Source organism: Balaenoptera borealis (assembly GCF_965194805.1).
Source record: "Balaenoptera borealis genome assembly, chromosome: X".
NCBI classification, from domain to species: domain Eukaryota; kingdom Metazoa; phylum Chordata; class Mammalia; order Artiodactyla; family Balaenopteridae; genus Balaenoptera; species Balaenoptera borealis.
The window spans coordinates 95,582,836-95,608,274 of record NC_138881.1 but is presented as its reverse complement, the minus strand read 5'-3'; the positions used below and the strand labels follow the sequence as shown (position 1 = coordinate 95,608,274).

General features: G+C 40.8%; 1 protein-coding gene across 1 annotated transcript in view; it reads left to right on the top strand.

The window, feature by feature from the left end:
* The first annotated feature begins 2,517 nt into the window (after positions 1–2,517).
* The window catches only part of LOC309620614 (uncharacterized protein), a 168,629-nt gene continuing 145,707 nt past the window's right edge, over positions 2,518–25,439 (top strand). The window contains exon 1 of the mRNA XM_082377398.1: positions 2,518–9,764. Coding sequence (XP_082233524.1) covers positions 8,620–9,764 — 1,145 coding nt within the window. The 5' untranslated portion in view covers positions 2,518–8,619. The remainder of the gene's footprint in view (positions 9,765–25,439) is intronic.

Here is a 25,439-nt window from a genome sequence, read left to right as displayed (position 1 = left end):
ACTTTTGTTTGTTGGAAGATTTTTAATCACAGTTTCAATTTCATTACTTGTGATTGGTCTGTTCATATTTTCTGTTTCTTCCTGGTTCAGTCTTGGAAGGTTATACCTTTCTCAGAATTTGTCCATTTCTTCCAGGTTGTCCATTTTATTGGCATAGAGTTGCTTGTAGTAGTCTCTTAGAATGCTTTGTATTTCTGCGGTGTCTGTTATAACTTCTCCTTTTTCATTTCTAATTTTATTGATTTGAGTCCTCTCCCTCTTTTTCTTGATGAGTCTGGCTAATGGCTTATCAATTTTGTTTATCTTCTCAAAGAACCAGCTTTTAGTTTTATTGATCTTTGCTATTGTTTTCTTTATTTCTATTTCATTTATTTCTGCTCTGATCTTGATGATTTCTTTCCTTCTGCTAACTTTGGGTTTTGTTGGTTCTTCTTTCTCTAGTTCCTTTAGGTGTAAGGTTAGATTGTTTACTTGAGATTTTTCTTGTTTCTTTAGGTAGGCTTGTATAGCTATAAACTTCCCTCTTAGAACTGCTTTTGCTGCATCCTACAGGTTTTGGGTCGTCGTGTTTTCATTGTCATTTGTCTCTAGGTATTTTTTGATTTCCTCTTTGATTTCTTCAGTGATCTCTTGGTTATTTAGTAACGTATTGTTTAGCCTCCATGTGTTTGTGCTTTTTACGTTTTTTTCCCTGTAATTGATTTCTAATCTCATAGCGTTGTGGTCAGAAAAGATCCTTGATATGATTTCAGTTTTCTTAAATTTACTGAGGCTTGATTTGTGACCCAAGATGTGATCTATCCTGGAGAATGTTCCGTTCGCACTTGAGAAGAATGTGTAATCTGCTGTTTTTGGATGGAATGTCCTATAAATATCAATTAAATCTATCTGGTCTATTGTGTCATTTAAAGCTTCTGTTTCCTTATTTATTTTCATTTTGGATGATCTGTCCATTGGTGTAAGTGAGGTGTTAAAGTCCCCCACTATTTCTGTGTTACTGTTGATTTCCTCTTTTATAGCTGTTAGCAGTTGCCTTATGTATTGAAGTGCTCCTATGTTGGGTGCATATATATTTATAATTGTTATATCTTCTTCTTGGATTGATCCCCTGATCAGTATGTAGTGTCCTTCCTTGTCTCTTATAACATTCTTTATTTTAAAGTCAATTTTATCTGATATGAGTATAGCCACTCCAGCTTTCTTTTGATTTCCATTTGCATGGAATATCTTTTTCCATCCCCTCACTTTCAGTCTGTATGTGTCCCTAGGTCTAAAGTGGGTCTGTTGTAGACAGCATATATATGGGTCTTGTTTTTGTATCCATTCAGTGAGCCTGTGTCTTTTGGTTGGAGCATTTAATCCATTCACGTTTAAGGTAATTATCGATATGTATGTTCCCATGACCATTTTCTTAATTGTTTTGGGTTTGTTTTTGTAGTTCCTTTTCTTCTCTTGTGTTTCCCACTTAGAGAAGTTCCTTTAGCATTTGTTGTAGAGCTGGTTTGGTGGTGCTGAATTCTCTTAGCTTTTGCTTGTCTGTAAAGCTTTTGATTTCTCCATCAAATCTGAATGAGATCCTTGCTGGGTAGAGTAATCTTGGTTGTAGGTTCTTCCCTTTCATCACTTTAAGTATATCATGCCACTCCCTTCTGGCTTGTAGAGTTTCTGCTGAGGAATCAGCTGTTAACCTTATGGGAGTTCCCTTGTATGTTATTTGTCGTTTTTCCCTTGCTGCTTTCAATAATTTTTCTTTGTCTTTAATTTTTGCCAATTTGATTACTGTGTGTCTCAGCGTGTTTCTCCTTGGGTTTATCCTGTGTGGGACTCTCTGCGCTTCCTGGACTTGGGTGGCTATTTCCTTTCCCATGTTAGGGAAGTTTTCGACTATAATCTCTTCAAATATTTTCTCTGGTCCTTTCTCTCTCTCTTCTCCTTCTGGGACCCATATAATGCGAATGTTGTTGCGTTTAATGTTGTCCCAGAGGTCTCTTAGGCTGTCTTCATTTCTTTTCATTCTTTTTTCTTTATTCTGTTCCGCAGCAGTGAATTCCACCATTTTGTCTTCCAAGTCACTTATCCGTTCTTCTGCCTCAGTTATTCTGCTATTGATTCCTTCTAGTGTAGTTTTCATTTCAGTTATTGTATTGGTCATCTCTGTTTGTTTGTTCTTTAATTCTTCTAGGTCTTTGTTAATCATTTCTTGCATGTTCTCAATCTTTGCCTCCATTCTTATTCCAAGGTCCTGGATCATCTTCACTATCATTATTCTGAATTCTTTTTCTGGAAGGTTGCCTATCTCCTCTTCATTTAGTTGTTTTTCTGGGTTTTTTTCTTGTTCCTTCATCTGGTATATAGCCCTCTGCCTTTTCATCTTGTCTCTCTTTCTGTAGATGTGGTTTTTGTTCCACAGGCTGCAGGATTGTAGTTTTTCTTGCTTCTGCTGTCTGCCCTCTGGTGGTTGAGGCTATCTAAGAGGCTTGATGGGAGGCTCTGGTGGTGGGTAGAGCTGACTGTTGCTCTGGCGGTCAGAGCTCCATAAAACTTTAATCCACTTGACCGTTGATGGGTGGGGCTGGGTTCCCTCCCTGTTGGTTGTTTTGCCTGAGGCAACCCAACACTGGAGCCTACCTGGGCTCTTTGGTGGGGCTAATGACAGACTCTGGGAGGGCTCACGCCAAGGAGTACTTCCCAGAACCTCCGCTGCCAGTGTCCTTGTCCCCACGGTGAAACAGAGCCAGCCCCCGCCTCTGCAGGAGACCCTCCAACACTAGCAGGTAGGTCTGGTTCCGTCTCCCCCAGGGTCCCTGCTCCTTCCCCTGGGTCCTGATGCGCACACTATTTTGTGTGCGCCCTCCAAGAGTGGGGTCTCTGTTTCCCCCAGTCCTCTCAAAGTCCTGCAATCAATTCCCACTAGGCTTCAGAGACTGATTCTCTATGGATTCCTCCTCCCGTTGCTGGACCCCCAGGTTGGGAAGCCTGACGTGGGGCTCAGAACCTTCACTCCAGTGGGTGGGCTTCTGTGGTATAAGTGTTCGCCAGTGTGTGAGTCACCCACCCAGCAGTTATGGGATTTGATTTTACTGTGATTGTGCCCCTCCTACCGTCTCACTGTGGCTTCTCCTCTGTCCTTGGACATGGGGTATCCTCCTTGGTGAAGTCCAGTGTCTTCCTGTCGATGATTGTCCAGCAGCCAGTTGTGATTCTGGTGCTCTCGCAAGAGGGAGTGAGAGCACGTCCTTATACTCCGCCATCTTTGTTAATCCCTTCTTTTAATCTTTTGGGAGGTCTGAATGTCTTCTGCCAGCGTTCAGTGGGTGTTCTATAGGAGCAGTTCCACGTGTAGATGTATTTCTGATGTATCTGTGGGGAGGAAGGTGATCTTCGCGTCTTACTCTTCCGCCATCTTCCCAAAGGTCTTAGGAGTGTTTTCTAATCCCTGTTTGGTGGAAAACACTGGATTTTCCCTTATCCTGGAAATTAGAGGCTGACCCATTTCTCCATGTTGTCATTTGCACATAGGTAGTTCTAAAAAGAAGCTCTTGTTTTAAAATTCAGGAGTTCCTCCAACTTACAAAGGTCTTCCCTTGAATTGCAATCTGTTAGCTGTGCTCCCAAATTAGGAATTCAGAAATGTGGTATTTGTGGTTTGTGAGTTTGGGGGTATGTGGGTGTGTGGGGAAGGAAGAAAGAAAGGTGGTAAGAAGGAATTCATAGAAGAAGCGGATCCATTCTCTAGCCCCTTCTGTCACCTACATGTTACCAAGAAGAAACTATACAACAAATGAGGAGGTGGTGGTAGAGGCTCTTTCTGAACATTTCCTTTAATCATCAAAATGTTCGTTGAGTGCCTACTATGTGGTCTTCATCTGAAAAGCCAGAGGGGATTTTTATCAGTAGAGGAAAACATTTACCTACTGAGAGAAAAATGTTGATGTCAAGCTGTTAATTTAGCTAAATAAAAAAATGACACCCAAGTTGATTCTACTTGGAAGGTTCCTGTTTGTGACGTATGCTTGACAAAGCATATTCTCAGCAGGTCAGTCTGGAGCTACTGTTAGCCATATCCCCACATTTATCATGCATCCAACCAGCTAGATGTGGGGAATATACTGTAATATTTCAGAAGGATTGCCAGTATAAATTAGGCCTCTATACCAAGCTCAACTCTAAGGGATTCCACCAGCTGTGCATGTAATCATGGATTGATAGTTACTAAAGGCCCAGATGAAGTCAAGGGAATAAGACTCTACCCAAAGCTCTGGAGATAGAGCTCTCCCAAGGTTTGCAGTGTATCTGTGGAGATAGAAGTGGTGACTGCAGAAGAAATGGACATGACCCTACCCAGCCACAGGAAGGTTTCAGCTGAACTACCTTATTTCATTCATTTTTTCCACATTCATTGATCACCTGTTATATGCCAATCACTGGGCTAGGTGCTAGGGATGAAGAGATGAATAAGATATGCTACCCTTGCACAACTTGCAGATGCACTTCGGATAAATGGTCACTTAAACACATCATTGCAATGTGATATATCAAAAGTTCAAAGTACAGTGACAATAGGAGTAGGAGAAAAGGCACGAAGATGAGACACGAGGATAATTGACCAAATACAGTGGTGATTTGGCTCTGTGAGGAAAGAATGGAGTCCAGTTCTGTTTTATTCACCATTGAAACTCTATAATTTTTCAGGAATGATGATAGATTCCTCTGTAATTCATTCACTCATTCATCCATCCATCTGGCCTATTCTGTGCCAAACACTACACAAGGTACCAGTGATTTAAAGATAAATATAGTATCTGCCTTTGAAGAGTTCACAATATACTGAGAAAGAAAAACTAATGAACAAATATTTAGACAGATCATTGAGGTAGTACTGTGGATAACGGACTGTAGGAATACCTCTGGAGATAATTGCAATAGATGAAGGACGCTAATATCCTAAACTGAGGCAGTAATATTAAGAATGAGTATAAGGGAAAGATAAAGATACTTATAACATATAAGTGATGTGATGTAATAAATGATTGGAGTGGTTTTAGGGGATGGTGAGAAGGAAAAATGAAAATTGAGGTTGAATGAATTCTAGGTTTCTAGCTTGGGTGATTGGATACTGTCATTAATATATAGAGAGATAATTCGAAAGGAAAAACAGATCTGGAGCAAGAGTTAGGAGAGGATATTAAGAGTTCAATGACAGAGCTGTTGAGTTTTATGTTTTTGTGGGATATAAAGGTGCAGATGCCCACTAAGCTTTTTAGATATTTGAGTCTTTTTTTTTTTGTATTTTATTTATTTATTTATTTATTTATTTATTTAGGCTGTATGGGTCTTTGTTGCTGCATGCAGGCCTTCTCTAGTTGTGGTGAGCAGGGGCCGCTCTTCATTGCGGTGCATGGGCTTCTCATTGCGGTGACTTCTCTTGTTGTGGAGCACAGGCTCTAGGTGCGTGGGCTTCAGCAGTTGCAGCACACGGGCTCAGTAGTTGTGACTTGTGGGCTCTAGAGCTCAGGCTCAGTAGTTGTGGCACACGGGCTCAGTTGCTCCATGGCATGTGGGATCTTCCTGGACCAGGGCTCAAACCTGTGTCTCCTGCATTGGCAGGCGGACTCTCAACCACTGTGCCACCAGGGAAGCCCTAGATATTTGAGTCTTATGCTGAGGAAATACATCTGAGTTAGAGATAAAGATATAGAAGTCTTTAGCCTACTTGTAATAGTTAAAGCTGTTGGAGTGAGTAAGATCACCCAAGAAGATTATGTAGCATGGGAAGAAAACCTGAGGAGATAGCAATACATAAATGTTGAGGAAAAGGGAGAAGCAGTGGAGGACACTAAGAAAATCTCCATATTCAATATTCTCTATAAAATTCTCTTTTACTCTGGAAAAAGAGATAGGGTAGTAGCTAGTAGGAGCCAGTGATTCTCTGCATAACTTAGGATTCAACACTGCTGTTCATGTTCAGTTCATGGCTCAGTGTATACCCCAGTGCTTCAGTCCTCTCTCATAGGTCTGCCATGAGTGACTCTGATTCCTAGCATGTGTGAATATTGTGGGGAGACAGGTTGAACCCAGGGGCCAACCCTGAGACTTTTTCTGATTGAAGGGTTTTGTTTTGGGTTTTTTTGCCACAAATGTTTTCCCCTGGAAAATAAATCTCAAAAGTGAGATGATGGGAAGAAGAAACTATGACTCCAGTGGAAGAAGAATGGGGGTGGGTGAAAGGTGGGAGCCATCTGGATGTCTGAAGAAAAAAACACTTCAGTCATTCAAAGGCTGGATTACACAGGTTTTAGTTGCAAAACCTCTATTGAACATGTAAACAATCAGGTATGATATAATAATTTCATGCATTACTATCCTCTCTGAATAATTGATATCTCTTTAGTAAACTTGGGCCTTCCCCAAGTGAAATTTTTCCATTGGAATTTCAGTAGAACATGATTATGTTCACACCGTGTTCTTCACCAGAAGGTACTATTGGTTAAGACAAATCATTTGAATGTAATTATTTTAACTTATGGAGGTATAAAGTGTACACAATAAAATTCACAATCCTTAAGTGTCAGTTCAATGAGTTTTGACAATTATGTATATCCAGGTCAGATCAAGTTTATCATCCACTCCCATTTCCCCTAGGTATCTTTGCATAGGGCTCCCAGGACCATTCTCCATTGATTAAGGGCTTCTCACTGGCTCGAGTCTTTGACTCATCTCTCCAAAATGCAGAGGTCAGGGTGTGCCTGATACTTGACCCATTCTCTTCTAGTCTGCATGCCTGGATTATTTAATCTTGATGGGCTCAGTGGTCAGTCTTGCCTCACTACAGCCTTTTCATTCTGCCCACAGCAACCAAAATGCTTTTTAAAAAATTATATATGTGGCTTGCACACTATTTCTATAATCATGCTACTATATAAAATAGGTAGACCCTCCTTTTTCTCTTTCATAGCACCATGGCTCTTTTCTTCATAGCATTTAACACCACCTATAATGATATTTTTTACCTTTGTATCTCTAACACCTAGCACAGTGGCTATCACACAGGAGTTTTTAAATAATTATTTGTTGACTGAACACATTAATTCAATAATTATTAACAAGTTGGTCTGTCTATATTGACTCTTGCCCTCCTCCTATCCAGTTGCAAGTCTACAGAGTGATCTTTGAAAAATGTATAGTTTATCCTGTTACTCATCCTGTCAGAAACCCTTCAATAGTTTTATGTTTGAACAAACTTCAAATATGTTAATGTTACTGCTTTACTCAGGATAGACTTTTGCACTATGGTAACAAATTAATCCCAGACTCTCAACAGTGACCTATTTATTGATCACTATATGTTTCTGATGTAGGTGTGGGAAAGGAGAAGGGGGCCTACAACACACCACACAGTCATTCAGGGAGCTAGGAAGCTGGAGGCATCATCTTGTAGCTGAACCATCTAGAGTATAAATACATTATATTTCAGATACTTCATCTGTTCTTCACAAATTGTTTCTCTACTACTAGGCTTTAGTAACCCTGAGAGAACTAAGCCCTAATGCTGCACGGCAATGGTTGAGTGTATAATCCATAAACTTCTATGCATCTGTATTCGTTATGTACCATCTTTGGGAGAATTGAAAAAATAGTCATGCAAATCTGTTGTTCAGATGAGGAACATTGGTTAAGAAAGGCTGCAAGTTTAGGAGTGTTCCTGGCACATAGTAGGTCGTGGATCTATGTCTCTGCCTTTTTAAATTAAGGGTACCTGTAAATTTTGAAGAGATCTTGTAGATCATCTAATCTAGTGGTTCTTAACCCTGGCTATGCATCAGAATCACTTGAAGAACTTCTTAAAATTTTAGATTCTTAAACTCCATTTCTAGAGATTCTGATTCAATACATCTGGAGAGGAGTGGGGGGGTGGGGAAAATATGTATTTTTAAACAACACCCCCAGGTGATTTTGATACAGCCATTTACTTACTGCTTTGGCTGATGGGCAGGCATTTGAGTATCACATTTCATTTTCACATGGAGTAGGCTTTGTCCCTTAAATGCAGAACATAATTCAGAGGAAGAAGTTAGTTAGTTGTTGTTGTTGTTGTTTTTTTCTTGGAGTGCAAACACTCTTACCCTTTTGGTTTAAAAACAATTCCTGAGGACCTACAAGATGGCAGAGGAGTAAGATGTGGAGATCACCTTCCTCCCCACAAATACATCAAAAATATATCTACATGTGGAACAACTCCTAAGAACACCTACTGAATGCTGGCAGAAGACCTCAGACTTCCCAAAAGGCAAGAAATTCCCCATGTACCTGCCCGTGTGGCTGACAGGGTCTTGGTGCTCCGGCAAGGTGTCAGACCTGAGCCTCTGAGTGGGAAGGCCAAGTTCAGGATATTGGACCACCAGAGACCTCCGGGTCCTGTGTAATATCAATCAGCGAGAGCTCTCCTAGAGATCTCCATCTCAACGCTAAGACCCAGCTCCACTCAACAATCAGCAAGCTCCTGTGCTGGACACCCCATGCCAAACAACTAGCAAGACAGGAACACAACCCCACCCATTAACAGAGAGGCTGCCTAAAATCATACTAAGTTCACAGACACCTCAAAACACACCACCAGACATGGTCCTGCCCACCAGAAAGACAATATCCAGCCTCATCCACCAGAACACAGGCACCAGTCTCCTCCCCAGGAAGCCGAAACAACCCACTGAACCAAACTTAGCCACTGGGGGCAGACACCAAAAACAATGGGAACTACGAACCTGCAGCCTGCAAAAAGGGGACCCAAACCACAGTAAGTTAAGCAAAATGAGAAGACAGAGAAAGACGCAGCAGATGAAGGAGCAAGATAAAAACCCACCAGAACAAACAAATAAAGAGGACATAAGCAGTCTACCTGAAAAAGAATTCAGAGTAATGATAGTAAAGATGATCCAAAATCTTGGAAATAGAATGGGGAAAATACAAGAAATGTTTAACAAGGATCTAGAAGAACTAAGGAGCAAACAAACAATGATGAACGACAGAATAAATGAAATTAAAAATTCTCTAGCAGGAATCAATAGCAGAATAACTGAGGCAGAAGAATGGATAAGTGACCTGGAAGATAAAATAGTGGAAATAACTACCGCAGAGCAGAATAAAGAAAAAGGAATGAAAAGAATTGAGGACAGTCTCAGAGACTTCTGGGACAACATAAAATGCACCGACATCCGAATTATAGGGGTCCCAGAGGAAGAAGAGAAAAAGGAAGGGACTGAGAAAATATTTGAAGAGATTATAGTTGAAAACTTCCCTAATATGGGAAAGGAAATAGTCAACCAAGTCCAGGAAGCACAGAGAGTCCCATACAGGATAAATCCAAGGAGAAACACGCCAATACACGTATTAATCAAACTATCAAAAATTAAATACAAAGAAAAAATATTAAGAGCAGCAAGGGAAAAGCAACAACTAACATACAAGGGAATCCCCATAAGGTTAACAGCTGATCTTTCAGCAGAAATTCTGCAAGCCAGAAGGGAGTGGCAGGATGTATTTAAAGTGATGAAAGGGAAAAAACCTACAACCAAGATTACTCTACCCGGCAAGGATCTCATTCAGATTCAACAGAGAAATCAAAAGCTTTACAAACAAGCAAAAGCTAAGAGAATTCAGCACCACCAGACCAGCTCTACGACAAATGCTAAAGGAATTTCTCTAGGCAGGAAACACAAGAGAAGGAAAAGACGTACAATAACAAACCCAAAACAGTTAAGAAAATGGTAATAAGAATATAATATCGATAATTACCTTAAATGTAAATGGATTAAATGCTCCAAACAAAAGACACAGACTGGCTGAATGGATACAAAAACAAGACCCATATATATGCTGTCTACAAGAGACCCACTTCACACCTAGGGACACATACAGACTGAAAGTGAGGGGATGGAAAAAGATATTCCATGTAAATGGAAATCAAAAGAAAGCTGGAGTAGCAATTCTCATATCAGACAAAATAGACTTTAGAACAAAGACTATTACAAGAGACAGAGAAAGACACTACATAATGATCAAGGGATCAATCCAAGAAGAAGGTATAACCATTGTAAATATTTATGCACCCAACATAGGAGCACCACAATACATAAGGCAAATGCTAACAGTCATAAAAGGGGAAATCGACAGTAACACAATCATAGTAGGGGACTTTAACACCCCACTTTCACCAATGGACAGATCATTCAAACAGAAAATAAATAGGGAAACACAAGCTTTAAATGATACATGAAACAAGATGGACTTAATTGATATTTATAGGACATTCCATCCAAAAACAATAGAGTACACTTTCTTCTCAAGTGCTCATGGAACATTTTCCAGAATAGATCATACCTTGGGTCACAAATCAAGCCTTGGTAAATTATATCAAGTATCTTTTCCAACCACAATGTTATGAGACTAGATATCAATTACAGGAAAAGATTTGTAAAAAATACAAACACATGGAAAATAAACAATATGCTACTACATAACCAAGAGATCACTGAAGAGATCAAAGAGGAAATGAAAAAATACCTAGAAACAAATGACAATGAAAACACGACGGCCCAAAACCTATGGGATGCAGCAAAAGCAGTTCTAAGAGGGAAGTTTATAGCAAGACAATCCTACCTCAGGAAATAAGAGACATCTCAAATAAACAACCTAACCTTAAACCTAAAGCAATTAGAGAAAGAAGAACAAAAATAACCCAAAGTTAGCAGAAGGGAAGAAATCATAAAGATCAGATAAGAAATAAAAAGAAATGAAGGAAACGATAGCAAAGATCAGTAAAACTAAAAGATGATTCTATGAGAAGATAAACGAAATTGATAAACCATTATCCAGGCCCATCAAGAAAAAAAGGTAGAAGACTCGAATCAATAGAATTAGAAACGAAAAAGGATAAGTAGTAACTGACACTGCAGAAATACAAAGGATCATGAGAGATTACTACAGGCAATTATATGCCAATAAAATGGACAACCTGGAAGAAATAGACAAATTCTTAGAAAAGCACAACCTTCCGAGACTAAACCAGGAAGAAATAGAAAATGTAAACAGACCAATTACAAGCACTAAAATTGAAACCATGATTTAAAATCTTCCAACAAACAAAAGCCCAGCACTAGATGGCTTCACAGGTGAATTCTATCAAACATTTAGAGAAGAGTCAACACGTATCCTTCTCAAACTCTTCCAAAATATAGCAGAGGGAGGAACACTCCCAAACTCATTCTATGAGGCCACCATCACTCTGATACCAAAACCAGACAAAGATGTCACAAAAAAAGAAAACTACAGGCCAATATCACTGGTGAACATAGATGCAAAAATCCTCAACAAAATACTAGCAAACAGAATCCAGCAGCACATTAAAAGGATCATACACCATGATCAAGTGGGGTTTATCCCAGGAATGCAAGGATTCTTCAGTATATGCAAATCAAGCAATGTGATACACCATATTCACAAATTGAAGGAGAAAAACCATATGATCATCTCAATAGATGAAGAAAAAGCTTTTGACAAAATTCAACACCCAGTTATGGTAAAAACCCTCCAGAAAGTAGGCATAGAGGGAACTTACCTCAACATAATAAAGGCCATATATGACAAACCCACAGCCAACATCATTCTCAGTGGTGAAAAACTGAAACCATTTCCTCTAAGATCAGGAACAAGACAAGGTTGCCCACTGTCACCACTATTATTCAACATAGTTTTGGAAGTTATAGCCATGGCAATCAGAGAAGAAAAAGAAATAAATGGAATCCAAATTGGAAAAGATGAAGTAAAACTGTCACTGTTTGCAGATGACATGATACTATACACAGAGAATTCTAAAGATGTCACCAGAAAACTACTAGAGCTAATCAATGAATTTGGTAAAGTAGCAGGATACAAAATTAATGCACACAAATCTCTTGCATTCCTATACACTGATGGTGAAAAATCTGAAAGAGAAATTAAGAAAACACTCCCATTTACCATTGCAACAAAAAGAATAAAATGTCTAGGAATAAACCTACCTAAGGAGACAAAAACCTGTATGTAGAAAACTCTAAGACACTGATGAAAGAAATTAAAGATGATACAAACAGTTGGAGAGATATACCATGTTCTTAGATTGGAAGAATCAACAATAGGAAAATGACTCTACTACACAAAGCAATCTACAGATTCAATGCAATCCCTATCAAACTACCAATGGCATTTTTCCCAAAACTAGAACAAAAAATTTCACAATTTGTATGGAAACACAAAAGACCCCAAATAGCCAAAGCAATCTTGGAAAAGAAAAATGGAGCTGGAGGAATCAGGGTTCCAGACTTCAGACTATACTGCAAAGCTACAGTGATCAAGACAGTATGTTACTGGCACAAAAACAGAAATATAGACCAATGGAACAGGATAGAAAGCCCAGAGATAAACCCACACACATATGATCAAGTTATTTTTGATAAAGGATGCAAGAATATACAATGGAGAAAAGACAGCCTCTTCAATAAATGGTGCTGGGAAAACTGGACAGCTACATGTAAAAGAGTAAAATTAGAACCTTTCCTAACACCATACACAAAAATAAACTCAAAATGGATTAAAGACCTAAATGTAAAGCCAGGCACTGTAAAACTCTTAGAGGAAAACATAGGCAGAACACTCTATGACGTAAATCACAGCAAGATCCTTTTGACCCACCTCTTAGAGAAATGGAAATAAAAACAAAAATTAAAAAATGGGACCTAATGAAGCTTCAAAGCTTTTGCACAGCAAAGGAAACCATAAACAAGATGAAAAGACACCCTCAGAATGGGAGAAAATATTTGCAAATGAAGCAACTGACAAAGGATTAATCTCTAAAATATACAAGCAGCTCATGCAGCTCAATATCAAGAAAACAAACAACCCAATCCAAAAATGGGCAGAAGACCTAAATAGACATTTCTCCAAAGATATACAGTTTGCCAACAAACACATGAAAGGATATTCAACATCACTAATCATTAGAGAAATGCAAATCAAAACTAAAATGAGGTATCACCTCACACCGGTCATAATGGCCATCATCAAAAATCTACAATTGGGGCTTCTCTGGTGGTGCGGTGGTTGAGGGTCTGCCTGCCAATGCAGGGGACGCGGGTTCGGGCCCTGGTCTGGGAGGATCCCGCATGCTGCGGAGCGGCTGGGCCTGTGGGCCACAATTGCTGGGCCTGCGCGTCTGGATCCTGTGCTCCGCAACGGGAGAGGCCGCGATAGGGGCCCGCGCACCGCGATGAGGAGTGGCCCCCGCTTGCCACAACTGGAGAAGGCCCTCGCACAGAAACGAGGACCCAACACAGCCATAAATAAATAAATAAATAAAATTTTTTTAAAAATCTACAAACAATCAATGCTAGAGAGGGTCTGGAGTAAGGGAACCCTCTTGCACTGTCGGTGGGAATGTAAATTGATACAGCCACTATGGAGAACAGTATGGAGGTTCCTCAAAAAACTAAAAATAGAACTACCATGTGACCCAGCAATCCCACTACTGGGCATACACCCTGAGAAAACCATAATTCAAAAAGAGTCATGTACCACAGTGTTCATTGCGGCACTATTTACAATAGCCAGGACATGGAGGCAACCTAAGTGTCCATCAACAGATGAATGGATAAAGAAGATGTGGCACATATATACAATGGAATATTACTCAGCCATAAAAAGAAACGAAATTGAGTTATTTGTAGTGAGGTGGATGGACCTAGAGTCTGTCATACAGAGTGAAGTAAGTCAGAAAGCGAAAAACAAATACTGTATGCTAACACATATATATGGAATCTTAAAAAAAAATGGTTCTGATGAACCTAGGGGCAGGACAGCAATAAAGGCGCAGACGTAGAGAATGGACTTGAGGACACGGGGAGGGGGAAAGGTAAACTGGGACGAAGTGAGAGAGTGGCATGGACATATATACAGTACCAAACGTAAAATAGATAGCTAGTGGGAAGCAGCTGCATCACACAAGGAGATTAGCTCCATGCTGTGTGACCACCTAGAGGGGTGGGATAGGGAGGGTGGGAGAGAGACACAAGAGGGAGGCAATATGGGGATATATTTATATGTATAGCTGATTCACTTTATTATACAGCAGCAACTAACACAATAATGTAAAGCAATTATACTCCAATAAAGATGTTAAAAATAAATAAATAAATAAAAACAATTCATACTGGGATTAAATTTAGTCATAATGAGGCTAGATGTTTTGCAAGGTCTTCGGCTCTAATATTCTGGGAGATTGTACTTTTAAATTTATTTATTTATTTTTAGCTGTGTTGGGTCTTCGTTTCTGTGCGAGGGCTTTCTCTAGTTGCGGCGAGCGGGGGCCACTCTTCATTGCAGTGCACGTGCTTCACACTATCGCGGCCTCTCTTGTTGTGGAGCACAGGCTCCAGACGCGCAGGCTCAGTAGTTGTGGCTCACAGGCCCAGTTGCTCCGCGGCATGTGGGATCTTCCCAGACCAGGGCTCGAACCCGTGTCCCCTGAATTGGCAGGCAGATTCTCAACCACTGTGCCACCAGGGAAGCCCGGAGATTGTACTTTTAAACCAGAGCTTTACTTCCAAGGAAAGGAAAGCAATTGGGGCAATTGCTCTTAGGAATTATACCACTTTTCAAAAAGATGAGAGTAAGAGCAGGTATAAAGCTGGCTGCTTTGGAAAACAGTGTATTATTATGTTTGTTTCCAATCTGAGATGACCCAAGAATCCTGGAAAATACACAGAGGCCCTTCAGAAGTCTACCAAGACAGCTTATGCCTATGCTGGTCTTTTCAATTTGAGAAAATCAACTGTAAAATTCTAGGGTTTTAAGGCTACATTCCTTGGCCTAACACTGGTCTCTTATTTATGGTTATATCTTTCAAAACGCATCAAGTCCAGAACCTTAGCTGTGCTCTGAAGCTTCCTGGGCTATTTGGCTGAATAACGGAGCATAACCTGCAATTCTTTAGGGGTTGCACACAGGGCTTAGAAAGCGTGCTGGGATAGATAGGTGCCAGCTCAATGGAGAGTTTGTTTGGCTCACTTTCCCAAACTTCATTGCACTCCATTGCACCAGTAGTCAGGGGAGAAAGTCTTTTTCTTGTTACTGGAAAACATGCGTTTCCAACACAGCTGCAATGTGCAATTCCTTCCACCAGTCCTAGCACACCACAGCCTAGACAAGTTCTGCATGTGTTTGGTGCAATCTTTTTCCTTCGTGGTTTCCAGGACTTAAGACATATGTATTAATATAATAAGTTTACAAAGCACATTTTATATAGTTCATAGTCTAACAGTTCCCAAACTATATTTTGATGTACACTAGTCCCTCAAAATGCTCTGAGAAAAATGGATTCCATCATAAAATAAATTTGGTAAGGCTGAATATTTTAAATCTTATCTTATATATTTACTTTGCATATAATCTTACTAAAGGCCCTGAGAAGTCCTACAGTTACGAAACCTGTTTATATTTGTTAAACCCATCATACCCTTATCATATAAGCATGGCATCTTTTCTTAGAGGAACATCTTATGATACACTGCAGATCACCATTTGAAAAATGTTTTCAAAGACTGAGAGACGTCAATGTAGGAACCTCTGGAAGTCATCCAATGCACCACCAAACCTGCATTTAGGACTTATTTGTATTGTATACTTGTAACCATTTCTGCCATTCCCTCAGTCAGTAAGGAAAAACGAACCTTTCATTATTGAAAGGGCCAGTACAGTTGTACAGGAATGAACATTGACATTTTTGTAACACTTTCTTTTCAAGTTTTTTCTGAAGTAGCATGGAATGATTTTTTAAAAGGTAGTGGACTAGGAGACCAAAGACCTAGCTTCTCTACCAACTCTGCCACTAACTAGCTATGTGCCTTTATATCAGCTGGTTAACTACCCCGGGTATCACTTTCTTCATCAATAGAGTAGGAATGACAATGCTTGTCTTAACCACCTCAGAAGGTGGTTGTGAGGATCAAATAACCAAATACATTGGATAATTATTTCCTAGCATTGTGGAAGGAAACAAATGACAGTGGGGCAAGGCAACTAAGATGAGAGGTAGGACCAAGAGAGAACTAGCATTGTATCAGGGTCTGTGACGATGTGCATAAAGCACAGTGCCATCATTGCTCCAGAAAGAATGGAAGTCAAAAAGAAGGGTGAGGAAATGCATCGTTTCAAGCTCAAGTTTTGAAAATCCCTTTCACCCTCCCCCTATTTTGATAGATCAGAAACGTCAGGACTGAGGGTAGCTGGAGTACTGGTAATGGAAGCACATGGATGATGTCTTAGCTCTGACTTTCATCCTGTCTCATGTTGCCCGTGTCCCAGAAAACAACGAAGCAGGCTCAGTGGCTATTTGCACATGGCTCTTCTCTCCTCTCACCATCCTGCTCAGATTAATATTTCCCCTCCACCTTCCAGTTGATTTCCTCTTCAATTCACACAGCACATTTCAGAAGCTGCAAATGTGACAGGAGCCTACTATTTTCCCCTTCCCATCCAAGTCTTCATTGTTCTAAGGAAGACTTGAAAAAGAGGTCACAGAGGAGATTTCTGCCCCACCAGGTCTCTGGTAAAGATAGATGTCTGGGCTGACTAGACCATGAGAGTGACCCAGGGTGTCAATTCTTTTGGGCTTCTGGCCTCTGGCCCTTAGTTGAAACTTCCTTCTCTGAGTCCTTGATTCTGCTTCTATTATGTGTCACTGGTAACAATAGGACAAGGGGCTTTTCTAGGATATTATTTCTCAAATAGTTCCCTCCCCTGCTGCCTTGTAATAAACAGTACTGTGATCTGATATTTGCTGCCACTTATATTCTCAAAACGTTATAGAGCCCACTTCATCTTTCCCCTTTTGATGCATGAGCTCAGAGGCTGCTTTCCCTGCTGTATTAGCTATTCATTGCTGACTAACAAATGACCCCAAACGTTATCAGCTTACAACATCACACAATTATTACCTCACAGTATCTGTGGTTCAGGAATCTGTGGATGACTTAGCTTGGTTCTCTGGCTCAGAGTATCTTACAAGTCAGCAAACAAGGTGATGGCCAAGGCCAAAGTCACCTCCAAGTTCTACTGGGACAGGATGCACTTGACAGCTTACTCAGTGGTTTTTGGAAGGGGTTAGATCTTTGAGGGCCATTGGACTGAAGGCTTCAGTTCCTCACTAGCTGTTGACCAGAGGACGCTCTCTGCTTTTGGTCACATGGGTCTCTCCAAAGACCTGCTCACAGTATGGAAGCAGGCTTCATCAATGTGAGCAAATGAAAGAGAGCAAGAGAGAAGGAGTGTGTAAACACAATGGAAGTCACAGTCTTTTATGAGCTAATCTCTGAAGTGACATCCCTCTTTTTGGTTGTTTTCTATTAGTTAGAAGCAAATCGCTAGATCCAGTCCACAAACTAGGGGAATGGGCTATACAAGGGAAGGAAATTCCACAAGAGTATGAATACCAGAAAGCAGGTATCCTTGGAGAGGGTAAAGCATCTTACAAGGCTACCTACTACAACTGTCCTGTATTGGGTATGTGGAAAATTCTGGGATTTGGGCTCCTCTTCCTAGAACATCCCAATCCAGGGTAGTTTCTGCTCATTGTCTCTTAAAAGTTCTATTTCTTTCAACCAGCAATTTCTTCTTTAGGTCAATAATACAACAGCTCAATTCATCCCATCCCCAGATGTCCTAGGTTCTTAAATCTGGTAGGATTTCTTATCCTTCTCTCCACAACTTCTATTTTCGGGGCTCTAATTCCCTTGCAGGATTTTTTTTTTAATCCCCACTTTTGATCAGTTGCTCTCTGAGAATGTCCTACTCCCTTTACTTTTCTTCCCACCTTTTAGTACTTCATCCCTGTATGGCCTCTGACTGTTCTTTGAAATAAGCCACATTTCTGTTATTATTGTTTAACAGTCAAAGAACATTGGATCTAAAGTTTCCTTCATAACTTCTAATCCGTTTTTCTTGATTAAAGAGAAAACACAAACCATCAGTCATCTCACTGAGGAGCTTTATGTCATTTATTCCAATTTCCTGCAAGGAAAGGTAGATACACTTTCTATTCTTTAATCATAACAGACTTGCTGTTCTACCAGCAGCGAAACACAATCTCCAAAGGGAAACATGCCAATTTGGCATGAGATGGGCCTAGCTTTGTATTTAATGAAGCCAAATGGAATCTGTTTCTATAGGAGAGGGACCATCTCCAGCTTTCTGTAGGATTGGTTTTCTAGTCACCATAAAGCAGGAGATGAACGAATATTTATTAAGTGTCTATAATGGGCCCAACTCTATTCTAGGTGCTTAGAGTATCCAGAAGAGAAACATAAGACTTGGTGATTGCCATAAACGACCTGATGTCTGTGGTTGCCCCAAGGTAGGTCTCATTTGGATTCAGACCAGACAACTGACATGAATTTCAACAATATTGTGGAAATCTGTGGAACTGTGCCTTAGAAGATGGATAGGATTTCATAGGCAGAGGGAAGAAGGGAAAATAGCATGAAAGCATATGCAGAACCATGCAAGGGGTGAGATGATATTTTCCTTTACATTGTGTTTATCATCATGAATGTTTTCCCATTTAAAAAAAAAATCTTCTCATTGGCAGGCCACAGGAGAGGCTTGAGTCTTCTTGTGATTCTTACTGGTAGGGCAAGACCACTTTCAGCTCATATGCAAGCCAAAGCTGCAGTTTGCCCATTTTTATGCTCTTTTATTTCCATTTGTTCTAGTGTACAACTGCTTTTGTCTGCTTTGGGCTCAACTGCTGATACTTGGTCCAGATTTGAAAGTTGTCCTGCAACCCCTCTTCTGCTGCTCATCTTTCTGTATTCTACTGGTACTTTTATTTTTATAAGTATTTATAAAGTGCTTACTGTAAACCAGGCCTTGTGCTCAGTGCTCTAAGTAAATAACAGAAATGAATAAGACATGGGCCCTAGCCTCCAGGAGTTCATAGTCCAGTGGAATATGGGGACAGCTAAGATGACACCAATGACTCTCAATCAAGATAAATTGGCCAGTGCCATTGGAAATGCTAGAGCACTTTACTATGAGTAATGTAAGTTCTGACTTCCTCAGTTGGGCATATGGTATTTGTTTTCACCTATGTATTTTGTAGACCTCAATTATGCCACATGTTTTGAAATACGAACTGTGTGAGTGTGTGTGTGTGTGTGTGTGTGTCCTGGATGGCTATTGCATGGTCTCTATTGTCTCCTACCAGCAGCCAACTCATCTCTGGAATGGCTGGAATGTCATTTCATAATAAGCTGAAGCTATGCACTCTGGTTCATTCTCTTTCAAAGGGCTTTCATGGTGCTGGGGGCAGGAAAGGGGGGGAGGAAGCTAAGATGAAGCTGTTCTTCTTGGCCAGGAAGCACCACTTTGACACTACACTTGGAATTGGTGGGAAGAAATAGCAAACAAAAAGAGTCATTGGCACCAGCGTTCAGTCAGGCCTTCCCATGAAAAGGAGTCCCTTTCATCCTTACAGAACTGAGGAGAATTAGTCTCATTAGAATTAGTAGTTCCTTAATCCATTGGAAATAGGCTCTTCTGTGCTGGTATTGGGGTCATAATGAAAATGTGATAAGACAGGAGGCAGGAGATAGAGTCTGGCTGTGCTGGTGTGGCTATGGAAAACAAGACCTGTAAATACAGCCCACGTTTGACATGATGGCACTAGGGTAACTTTCAGAGTATGTTCCTGTCAGGAAAACTGACACGGCTCTCTACCCAGTCTCCTCAAACTAGGAAGCATTATTGCACATTAGTGCCTACTGAGACCTTGGCAATAGCCATGATGAAAGGAAATGGCCACAGCAGTGCAGAGGTTATAGAGTTGCTTACTATTTGTACAAATGGTGGGAAGAGCCTATAGGACAGGGGTGGAAAGAGGCTGGCTGGGTTGTAGTTAAGAAACCCATTATCTGCTGAATCAGGGTAGAGACAACAGGAGACAACAGGCACATTTGATAATGCCCTATCTTTCAGTTCTATTTGCAGTTTGAAACTCTGTGCTAGTGGTTCCCAATATGAGGGTGAAGGGGATTAGAATAGACCACCCCCAAATATGCCACTTTGGCATGAGGAATATTTTGAGCTGAGGGCAATTAAGAAGCAGCAAACACAGGAAGAGCTCTTTGCCCTCCCCCATCTGCCTAAAAGAAGGAAATCAATTTCCCTTTATGAAGGTGTTCCTCCTCCCTCTTCCATACTAAGAGAACAACCCTTATCACCAGAGACAGAAAGTCAGAACCGAGATGGGTCTGCAAAAAAGAAGTTACTAAAAAGTCCCTTATCTTCCATTAGTTTCTTCTATGTATATACCTTCCCACAATTCCCCATGCCTGGATGCCCAACTCTTTGTCTTTTGTCTTGTCACTTCTTCACAATTTGTAGGCCCCAGGTACAGAATCTGACAGAGTAGCAGAAAAGGTTTTTCGCTCCCCAACAGGGGCAGGGAAGTGGTGTTGGAGATACCGCAGATGCTTTTTGAAAAAGTCATTCACCTCTGACTTTCCGCCCATTGACAGAACCATTGGTCTAGGAAGAACCAGAACTTGGGGCCAATTTAAAGAGTTTTGGTTGAATGACTGAAGTCATTTGCCTCTGCCTCCTGATTTACCCTGCTTCTGCCCCAGTGCTAGTGAATCAGGCACTTTGTTTTTTCTCTTTGACCAGTCCTCCATTTCATAGCCCTGTTTCAATAACTGGGTCCTTCTCCAGTTTCCATGACATAAGCTCTTGGAAAGACTTCCCAGAACCTACATTTCTCTAAAGGACTGGTCCTCTAATTTTAGAGTACATTGGAATTAGGTGTACTCTCCCAGACAAAATACAGGATGCCCAGTTAAATTCAAATTTCAGATAAACAACAAGTAACTTTTAGTATAAGTATGTTGTATGCAATAGTTGGGACATATTTGTAAAAAAAAATGATTTGTTGTTTGATCTGAACTTCCAATTTAATTGGACTTCCTGTATTTTTATTTTCTAAATCTGGCGATCTAACCTGGGAACTTTGTTAAAATGTGGATTTCTGGTTCCCAGTCCCAGAATTCTAATTTGGCATGTCTGTGGTAGGGAATTTTTAACAGGTACATTGAGAAAAGTAGCTAAAGAATACACTTTATGAAACCCTAACCTACACTACAGATCTGCTTGCAGCCCTTGTTCCCTGGTAATTCTGGAGCCTGGAGTCTTTCCCCAGGACCTTAGTCCTGTACCTGGGTTCTGTTCCCATTCCAGATAGCACAGATGCCCAGCATTAGAACGTTTATGCAAGGAAGCAAATCATTACAGAAACATTTCTCAAGGCCATGGCTCTGGGGAGGAGAGAGGAAGGTGAGAATGATTCAAAATGCTCTCAATCGAAAATGATAATTATAAAAATAACAACAACAATATCTATCATTTATATAGCACCTACTATGTGCCAGACACTGTTTTAAGTGCTTTTACATAAGTTAACTCCTTTAATCCTCACAACAACCCAATAAGATAGATACAGTTATTATCCCCATATTAAGATGAAGAAACTGAAATACAGAGATTTCAAGTGATGTGCACAAGGTCACACAGCAAGTAAGTGGCAGAGCCAGGCAGTTTGACCTATTTGCAGTCACCTTAAATGAAATTTTTGGAGGGCAGGGTCCAGTAATGGCCCTAAACAAAATTGTAAAGTGGGCAGTCTGCTTTCCTTACCCCTCACCTCTCTCTGGCCACCTTCTTTCCAGTCCCTAATCATTTTTCTACATTCTCTAATTTCCTCTTCATGCCCAGCAACGTAACTCAGCTCTGTTTCCCAAAGCATCACTAAAAAAACCTATGACATTGTTACGAATAAGGCCCTTTTTGCTTTGAAAACTACTGCAACAATGACATCTTCCTGAACAAGAGATCGGGAGGGAGGGAGGGGTCTGTGTTCAGGGTAGGGTAAGACGTAGTACCCAAATAAAACTTTCTAGGTAAATGTAGGCAGCTCTAATGAAAAGTGATGGTCAGCTATTACTTTCAGAGTGAAGTACATCTGACAGTTCTTGTAAATGGAGTAAACAGGAGGCTTGTTCCCCTTAAAAAATTGGAGGTAAAATTGCCTATTGACTATAGAATCAAGCCTGATGCTATTACACTGAACTATACGTAGCTCTTCTCTTGTCCCTGGAAACAGTCCCTGACTCAGAGGAAACCTGCCCTGCTAGCTGCAGATCTCTGAATGGAATATATCCTGTCTGTGTCCTAATTAATACCTCAGTTCTGCAGAGTGTAATTGGCCTAGAATGTAGAGCTGTGTTCAGTGTCCCTTGGGCCAGTTGCACAATAAGAGTTGAACTGAAGCTGCAGAAGAACTTGTCAGCAGCAAGCTGAGAGCCTAAGGAATGAAGCTATTTATGAAGGGTGGGAGAGCAGTAGAGTCCTTTTGGAGGAGACAGAGCAACAGAAAAATTAATTTGGTGAGGTTGGCAGGGTTTTTTTTTTTTTGTCTCTTTCCACAAGGGGAGAGTGTTGGAAAATACTCCTTTATTTATTCATCCACTTATTCATTCAGCCATTCATTCAACAGATATTTAATATGGGTCTACTATGTGTCAACCACCATTTAAGGAACTAGTGATACAAACATGAAAAGGAAAAATTTCTAGCTTTTATGGTGTTTATATTCTAGTGAGGAAAGGTCTACTGCAGAATCCTGTGGTTTGGATTCAGTAACATGGATCAAGACCATGGCCTATTGACTCATTGAGGTCACCACAGGCAGCGAGCCTAGTGTCTCTAGTGGCTGAAGATCAAAACTAGGAGGCTAAGCTATGATCATTTGGATGTCCTTCTCCCTCATCACTTCTGGACCAAAACCTACTTGTCCCTCAACGTCTCCTTCTATTCCACTGCCTCCATAAAGCCTTCTGTAATGACAACAGCCCCCCAATAAAGTCTCCTTCCCCTGCTTTCCAAGTCTGCATTCTTGCACTTGATTATGCAAGGTCTCATTTCCTAGCCATTTTTGTGTCCGTTCTTACCTTGTTGTTGGTAGGGGTAGGTTGAGGGAGTTGTAGCTGATAAAAGGAAGACGGAGTCTGATTCTTCACCAGAGGGATCCAAGATCCCTCAAGATCTTCTTCTGTCAGCTTCCCTGCAGATGCTAGCCCCATCCTGAGCCTCAAATATGACAGTGCGCCAGTATCAAGGGAGTCATGAAGACAATTCACTTTTCCAAAGGATCCAAGGATTCCTTATCCAATCTTGTTTCCCTAATGTCCTAATGGGAGATGCCGATCTACGTAGTACTGGGAGCTGGAGTAGAGGGGAGGAAGAGATGCATATCAGTCAGGGTTCTTAGTTGTAAAGAACTAAAATCTAAATCTGACTAGTTTAGGCAGAAAACAAATTATTTGAGGCTTGTTAGAAGCTTATACAATCCTGGAGAAAGCCAGAGAACCAACTTGGAGTCAAGAGAGTCAAAAATAACACTCAAAATCACAAGGCAAAAGTGGAGATTCCCCCTGACACTGCTGCTGGGCACAAATACCACAGCTTGAACTGTGAGAAAGAAAACGGCAGACCCTGACACAAGTGAGCTGACCTGATGCTATCACCCAGGCCTTGGTGTTGCTAGGAGCTAGTCTGGCACTCACAGCTAGGTCTTGGTGTTCTCCTGTTGAACATCAAAAATTTCACAGGACAGCAACATCAGACAGAGTCACCCTGTGATGGTGATGGGTCAAGACATAAATGTAAACATTGCCCAAATCAGAAAAATGACAAGACATTCCCCTACCCTGGCTAATGGGGAATGACTGCTGCTTCTTTACCAATTATAGCTTTAGCTTTGGGTTAGCAGTCCCTCCTCCTAGGTAAGATTTATTAAGATACCCAGTCATGGAATTACCACTGCTTCCTAACAGCATCCAATCCAGAACGAAGCCCCTCTTCCTTACCCCCCCCAAATCACCTAACACAAGTCCAAATCCTATAAGTCCTCTCTAATATCCTCCCTGTGGTATGCATTTTCCCTTACAGCAATGAGTGATGAACCCAACTTGTTAAACTACAAGATGTGCTCCTGGTAGTCTTTGTCGGGAAGGCATTGACAACTGCCAATATCATTCAATGTGGGCACCAGACACTACTCCTGGAACCTTTGCAACTGCTGCCTCTTAAAAATGAAATGGAACTGCCCCTGTCTTGGCCAGAATGCAGCCCATATTATATCTGCTCCTCTGCATCACTAGCTTCCAATTCCAGGTCTGAGTAGGTACACGTGACTGAAAGAGCATAGGTCACATGCCTGTACTCAAGCAGTAGGGAGGCTTGGAAAACAAATGTCTGGTTTCTTTGAGGAGTCTGGGACTTCTAAGGTGAGAAATTCTCAAAACATAGGAAGGGTGTTCACAAGTGCTGAGTAGTTGTAGCACACATTGTAAATTCTCCATCCAGATCCCCAGGGATTCCTTTTGGTGGTCTGGTGCACCCATCCCCGAGCTGCTGTAACTGCTGCTGCTAAAAGCTAACATCTATAACCTTCTCTGTAGGACTGCCCTTGAGCAGCTGAAACTACCTCACCTAGAAGTTCTGTCTCCCAAGGCTGACCATAGCCAATGACTGATTGGGGCAGTAGTACAAAATCCCCATCCCTTTTGTCTCAAGTTAGGATGGACTCTTTTGAGCCATTTATATATACCCAGAGCTACCTGTGGGATCAGGGTGATGCTAGATTTCATGCGAAATGACATCCTTGCTTAGCTTCTTCCCTTGCCCTCCCTTGTTTCCCGCACAGTTTTCATTCTCCAAAAAAATCACTTGCATAGGAATCCTTTCTGAGGAACCAATCCTAAGACAATGTCCACACCTTTGGCTGACCAATATCAACATACATCCTTTTGCATACATAAACTTCACAACAACAAAAGCCTCCATGTAATATAATGCAACTATTTCTGATATAAATGAAAACATGCCAAAGAGTGGAATCTCAAATTCTGATTAGTTACTAAATATATTCAGACCTCAATCCAGGGTCTTTGGATGCTGTGCATTTAACCTCTGGTTCCATCACAATTGCATCTTGATATTCTATAAACTAGAGACTCTATGTAAAGTTAACCACTATGTATAAAATAGTATAATGGGAGGGAGAAATGAAATATGTCACAGCAAGGAAGAAACTCTGGGTAGATATTATAGTCTTCTTTCTGAAACTTCTCCTATACTACTCAGTCTATATTTCTTTTGCCTTCCTTAGTCAGTATCTAAGCTGCTAAAAGTTCTTCACCCCAGGCATGACCTAAAACTGCATTCCTGAGCTTTTTGGTGGGCCTGCCTGTATGTGGTTGTCCAAGTCTCCCTTTTTAACTGTACCACTGGAATGGTAG